Here is a 6581-nt window from a genome sequence, read left to right as displayed (position 1 = left end):
TTGTTTTCTTTTTGATTTCTGAACAAAACAGTGTTTTGATTGGAAGTCCATTTGAAGATTAGTGACACCTCCCTCTTGTGTGATAAGACAGTCACCCGGGGAGGACACTCATCACTCCAGTGATGGTGCCTTCCGATGAATTAGACTGCCCTCCAGTGAGAAGGGTTGCCGAGCAGCTTCTCCCAAAATACTGGACACAATGGCAAAAGGTGTGACGCTTTCGAGAAACACACACACTCACCATTCCATGCTGTTTCCTCCTCTCCTTGTCCCCACCCCCAGACTCCTGACATATCCTCCCGAATGGAGGAAGCTGGCCAGCCCTCTAGCAACAGCCCTGCTCTCTCCCTGCTCAGGGAAGTTCACCGGCCCCCCAAGCCGGTCAGGTCGCTATGTCCAGAGAGGTAATACGGTATACACATACACACCCAGAGAGGTAATACCGGTATACACATAGATGTCCAGAGAGGTAATACTGGTATACTCATACATGTCCAGAGAGGTAATACCGGTATACACATACACGCCCAGAGAGGTAATACCGGTATACACATACACGCCCAGAGAGGTAATACCGGTATACACATACACGCCCAGAGAGGTAATACCGGTATACACACACACGCCCAGAGAGGTAATACCGGTATACACACACACGCCCAGAGAGGTAATACCGGTATACACATACACGCCCAGAGAGGTAATACCGGTATACACATACACACCCAGAGAGGTAATACCGGTATACACATACACACCCAGAGAGGTAATACTGGTATACACATACACGCCCAGAGAGGTAATACCGGTATACACATACACGCCCAGAGAGGTAATACCGGTATACACATACATGTCCAGAGACGTAATACCACTATACTCATACATGTCCAGAGAGGTAATACCGGTACACACATACATACCCAGAGAGGTAATACCACTATACACATACACGCCCAGAGAGGTAATACCGGTATACACATACACGCCCAGAGAGGTAATACCACTATACACATACACGCCCAGAGAGGTAATACCGTTATACACAGTGGTCGACAAATCACCAAAAAATCTACTCGCCGAACAAAAAAATCTACTCGCCACCTAGTACCAAACGTGTGCTGCTTGGGCCAATAGGAGCTCGCCACGATGTTAAATCCACTCGCCCGGGGCGTGCAAATGTATAGGTTTGTCGAACACTGGTTATACACATACATGCCCAGAGAGGTAATATCGGTATACACATACACGCCCAGAGAGGTAATACCGGTATACACATGCACTCCCAGAGAGGTAATACCGTTATACACATACACGCCCAGAGAGGTAATACCGGTATACACATACACGCCCAGAGAGGTAATACCGGTATACACACACATGCCCAGAGAGGTAATACCGGAATACACATACACGCCCAGAGGGGTAATACCGGTATACACATACACGCCCAGAGAGGTAATACCGGTATACACATACACGCCCAGAGGGGTAATACCGGTATACACATACACGCCCAGAGAGGTAATACCGGTATACACGTACACGCCCAGAGAGGTAATACCGGTATACACATACACGCCCAGAGAGGTAATACCGGTATACACATACACACACCCAGAGAGGTAATACCGGTATACACATACACGCCCAGAGAGGTAATACCGGTATACACATACACACCCAGAGAGGTAATACCGGTATACACACACACACGACAGAGAGGTAATACAGGTATACACATACACGCCAGAGAGGTAATACCGGTATACACATACATGTCCAGTATTACTGCTAAAGTTTTACTGGACAAAGTGCCCAAATACAGGACAGTCCAGTACTGGACACCTGGGAACCCTACCAGTGAGTGAGACTGCCTCCTCTGAGTGAGACTGCCCTAAAGTGAGTGAAACTGGCTTCCTATGAGAGACTGCCTAATAATGAGTGAGACTTCCCTCCACCAAATGAGACTGTCCCGCAATGAGTGAGTGCCTTCTAATGCGTTCGATAGATTACCCCCCAAATACACTCCACAAGCCTAGCTACGTATTCAGCCATTTTTAATAAGTCCCACCAATAATATTTTACATACAAATCACCAGAAACAAGTTAAAAAAAGAAAAAAAGATGAAGATCAGGGAGCTCTGTATAAAAAATATATATAAATATAAATATCAACGCGTGAATCGGAGCCGGAAACACAGAGGTACTCATTAACACTATATGAAGGAGGCCAGGAGCCTCCTTGGCTGCACTGGGCAGTGAGTTCACATTTTATAGGCTTGCGATACAGATGAATAAGGTTAGTGACACCCACTGATGTGATGAAAGTGCATCACGGACGCCCGATGAGGCTTTGGGGTTATCACATCAGCGGTAGGTGTCACAGATCCTATTAACATCCTAATGTGACCCCAGTGTGTATGTGAGGACTGACCTCCCCCCATGGACCGAAGGAGGTCCCAGCTCTGAATATTCCCTGGAGGGGACGTGCGCTGAAGGCTCCAGCCTCTGGAGAGAGGGTACCATAAATAGAATGTAAGCTCTTCAGGTACATTGCACCTGTACTGATACTCTGAGTACAGCGGCCCGCGCACTGGTGGAGCTGTGTAAATAGAAGCACCAGGATACAGCAGCTGTGACATCAGGGGGGATCCTATACGTCTTTCGCACAGCGTGTGGGGGGCGCGGTGTTTCCACGGAGGGGGTCAGTGCAGTGAGGTCCCCCTCAGAAGACCCCATTCCCCCCCAGTCCTTGGTGTGGCTAGTCCGCTCAGAACACCTCGAGGTCCCAGTTCTGAGTGAGCCTGTCCTCCATCTCCTCCCACATCACCACGTGGTCCGAGTCGTAGCTCTGACCTCCTGTGACGAGAGAGAGAGAGAGAAGAGAGAGAGAGAGAGAGTCAGACCTACAGGTAATAGGAGTTCCCCATCTTCCCTCCCAAAGTTCAGACACAGTGGGCAGCCATGTTGTAATATCCCAACTTAAGCTCCCCATCTTCTTTCCTGCGGTTCATACACTGTGTGCGAACGGCAATGTTGTAATATCCCAACTTAATCTCCCCATCATTCCTCATTGTGTACTGGCGGCCATGTTATAATATCCAGCAAAGCCTCCCCATCTTGCTTCCTGAGATTCATACACTGTGTGTAGGGCGGCCATGTTAAGATATCTCAGCATAACCTCCCACGATTCATGCACTCTGTGTGGGCGGCTATGTTGCATTATCTGAGTTCTCATGTAGTCATTTTCTTACCCACCTTTCACATCAAGGCACATGCCTGGGAACATGTGACTCAGGATGTACCCAGAATCCTCCAGGCTCCAGGTCTGACTGGGCTTGCGGGCCTCAGACCACAGGACCACCTTGGTTCCAGGGCCAGACTGACCGATGACCTGAAGGCTCATGGTAGGAACCAACTGCAAGGGGAGAAGAGGGGTGTCAGGTGTGAGGTTACACAGGAAGGGAGGGGGGGGGGGAGAGAGGAAGTGAAAGAGACAGAAACCACAAGCTGTATAGGAGAGCAGCCATGAGCTGTATAGGAGAGCAGCCGCGGGCTGTATAGGAGAGCAGCCGCGGGCTGTATAGGAGAGCAGCCGCGGGCTGTATAGGAGAGCAGCCTGGGCTGTATAGGAGAGCAGCCACATGCTGTATGAGAAACCAGTTGAAGGCTGTATAACAGAGAAGCCGTGGGCTGTATAAGAGAATAGTATATATGACTTGCTCACTCAGCACATCACTAAAGGATTATTCAGAGAAACACAATTCTGGGTGCTGGACTCACACAAGGTGCGAGGTTACACAGGAAAGAGGGCGGGGGGGGGGAGAGAAAGAGGAAGGAAAGAGAGAGAAACCACAGGCTGTAAAGAGAGCAGCCACGGGCTGTATAAGAGAGCAGCCACGGGCTGTATAAGAGAAGTCACAGTGTTAGCGTGACCTGGTTCTTGATGCGCCCCTCCTCGTAGTACCACAGGTTACAGCTCCCGTCCTGTGGCTCGGACACCAGCACACGTGCAGCTTTCATGTCCTCAGCCGGTTCCGGGACACACAGGAAAAGCCCAGGGCCCGATTACGGAGCCGGAAATACACCCGCCTCTGGGGGGCAGGAGGTACACACACCCTCGTTATACAGCTCACACACAGGAGACACCTTAAATATATAGCTCACACACAGGAAGTACCCTCAATATACAGCTCTCACCCACTTGAAGTACTCTCAATATACAGCTCTCACACAAACAGAAGATACCATTATTATACAGCTCACCTACAGAAGATACCCTCACTGTACAGCTCACACAGGAGACACCCTCACTATACAGCTCACATACACATGAGATACCCTCACTATACAGCTCACACAAGGGAGACACCCTCTACTATACAGCTCACATACACATGAGATACCCTCACTATACTGCTCACACAAGGGAGACACCCTCTACTATACAGCTCACATACACATGAGATACCCTCACTATACAGCTCACACAAGGGAGACACCCTCTACTATACAGCTCACATACACATGAGATACCCTCTCTATAAAGCTCACACAAGGGAGACACCCCTCTCTATACAGCTCACACAACAGAGGCAACCTCACTATACAGCTGACATACACGAGATACCCTCACTATACAGCTCACACAAGGGAGACACCCTCAATATACAGCTCACATATACGAGACACCCTCACTATACAGCATGACATTAATCAGTACATATACAGCATGACATCACTGCTCCAGCCAGGTGAAGGCTCCGTGCGTCAGCCAATAAAATCACAAGAACGCTGGGCATGCTCAGGAGCTGTGGGCGGGGGCCTCACCTGCCGGATGGGACAGATTGATCCAATTCGCTGGAGCCCACTGTACAGCAGCCAATTAGAGATTTCCGTGTGCTCAAGTAACCACTGTCTGCCCCTGAAGTCACTGTGCTCATACAGCACCCATCTGTAAGTGGGGGAGGGGAGGTGAGGGGGAGATGCATGGGGGGGAGGTGAGAGAGAGGGGTGGGGCGGGGGGGGGAGGTGAGAGAGAGGGGTGGGGCGGGGGGGGAGGTGAGAGAGAGGGGTGGGGGCAGGGGGAGGTGAAAGAGAGGGGTGGGGCAGGGGGGAGGTGAGAGAGAGGGGTTGGGCAGGGGGGAGGTGAGAGAGAGGGGTGGGGCAGGGGGGGAGGTGAGAGAGAGGGGTGGGGGCAGGGGGGAGGTGAGAGAGAGGGGTGGGGCAGGGGGGGGGGGAGGTGAGAGAGAGGGTGGGGCAGGGGGGAGGTGAGAGAGGGGTGGGGCAGGGGGGAGGTGAGAGAGAGGGGTGGGGCAGGGGGGGAGGTGAGAGAGGGGTGGGGCAGGGGGGGGGAGGTGAGAGAGAGGGGTGGGGCAGGGGGGAGGTGAGAGAGAGGGGTGGGGCAGGGGGGGAGGTGAGAGAGAGGGGTGTGGCAGGGGGGAGGTGAGAGGGGGTGGGGCAAGGAGGGGGAGGTGAGAGAGGGGTGGGGCAGGGGGAGGTGAGAGAGGTGAGGAGTATCGGTGGGGAGGTGATAGAGAGGGGGGGCAGGGTGGGGAGGTTAGAGAGGGGGGGGAAAGAGGGTGGGGAAGGGAGAAGGGGGGAGAGAGTGGGGAAGGGAGAAGGGGGTGAGAGGGTGGGGAAGGGAGTAGGGAGAGAGATGGTGGGGATGGAAGAAGGGGGAGAGAGGAGGGATAATGGGGGAAGGGGGAGAGAGGAGAGATAATGGGGGGAGGGGAGAGCGAGAGGTGGAGAGAGAATGGGTGGAGAGAGAATGGGAGGAGGGAGGGGGATATAATGGGGAAGTGAGAGGAGGGCGAGAAGGAAAGAGATGGGGGGAGGGATTGGAAAAGGGAGGAGAGGGGTGGAAAGGGAAGGGTGGAGAGAAAGATGTGGGGGAGAAAGAGGATGAAGAAAGGGGGAGGAAGGAGAGCGGTGGAAGAAGTAGGGGGAGGGGAAGAGTGAGAGGTATGGGTTAAATTGGACACTTCCTTCCCCGCCCAGTCAGACACTCCCCACCTTTCACCCGTTGGTCAGAACCATCCCCCTAACCCTTTATTCCCTGTGGCCACTCCCACCCCCCCCCCCCACCCCCCCACGGGACACTCACACCCTCCCCCCCCCCCCCCACCTGTGGGACATTCACACACCCCCCATCCTCCCCCCACGACACACCACCCTCCCCCGCAGACATACACACCCCTCCCCCGCGAGACACTCACACCCTCCCCCCCCCCCACCTGTGGGACATTCACACACCCCATCCTCCCCCACGACACTCACCCTCCCCCGCAGGACATACACACCCCTCCCCCGCGAGACACTCACACCCCCTCCCCATGAGACACTCACACCCCTCCCCACGAGACACTCACACCCCTCCCTCACGAGACACTCACACCCCCCGCGGGACACCCACACACCTCCCCCGCAGGACACTCACACCCTCTCCTTCCCCCTGTGGGACACACACAACCTTCCCCCTTCCCCATGGGACACACACACACCCTCCTCCCCCATGGGACACCCCCCCTCTCCCCCATTGGGACAACCCTCCCCCGTGGGACACTCCACACACC

General features: G+C 53.7%; 1 protein-coding gene across 1 annotated transcript; it reads right to left on the bottom strand.

The window, feature by feature from the left end:
- Positions 1 to 2043: 2043 nt before the first annotated feature.
- On the bottom strand, positions 2044 to 4972 carry CRYBG2 (crystallin beta-gamma domain containing 2). The gene is made up of 4 exons (XM_075603937.1): positions 4834 to 4972; positions 3940 to 4097; positions 3262 to 3421; positions 2044 to 2862 (listed from the first exon to the last, which is right to left on the bottom strand). Exons 2-4 carry the CDS (start codon positions 4024 to 4026, stop codon positions 2774 to 2776), a joined length of 336 nt encoding a protein of 111 aa, XP_075460052.1. The 5' UTR covers positions 4027 to 4097; positions 4834 to 4972; the 3' UTR covers positions 2044 to 2773.
- Positions 4973 to 6581: the final 1609 nt, after the last annotated feature.

Source organism: Ascaphus truei, chromosome 6 (genome assembly GCF_040206685.1).
Source record: "Ascaphus truei isolate aAscTru1 chromosome 6, aAscTru1.hap1, whole genome shotgun sequence".
In the NCBI taxonomy this organism is placed as follows: domain Eukaryota; kingdom Metazoa; phylum Chordata; class Amphibia; order Anura; family Ascaphidae; genus Ascaphus; species Ascaphus truei.
The sequence above is the reverse complement of the archived record's forward strand: the minus strand, read 5'-3'. Positions and strand labels throughout refer to the sequence as shown.

Excerpts from the sequence above, each read along its gene's own strand:
- CRYBG2 (XM_075603937.1), bottom strand. The coding sequence starts at position 4,026 with ATGAAAGCTGCACGTGTGCTGGTGTCCGAGCCACAGGACGGGAGCTGT. Across the intron at positions 3,422-3,939 it reads AGGGGCGCATCAAGAACCAG|TTGGTTCCTACCATGAGCCT; the intron begins GTCACGCTAACA and ends CTCCCCTTGCAG. Across the intron at positions 2,863-3,261 it reads CATGTGCCTTGATGTGAAAG|GAGGTCAGAGCTACGACTCG; the intron begins GTGGGTAAGAAA and ends CTCTCGTCACAG.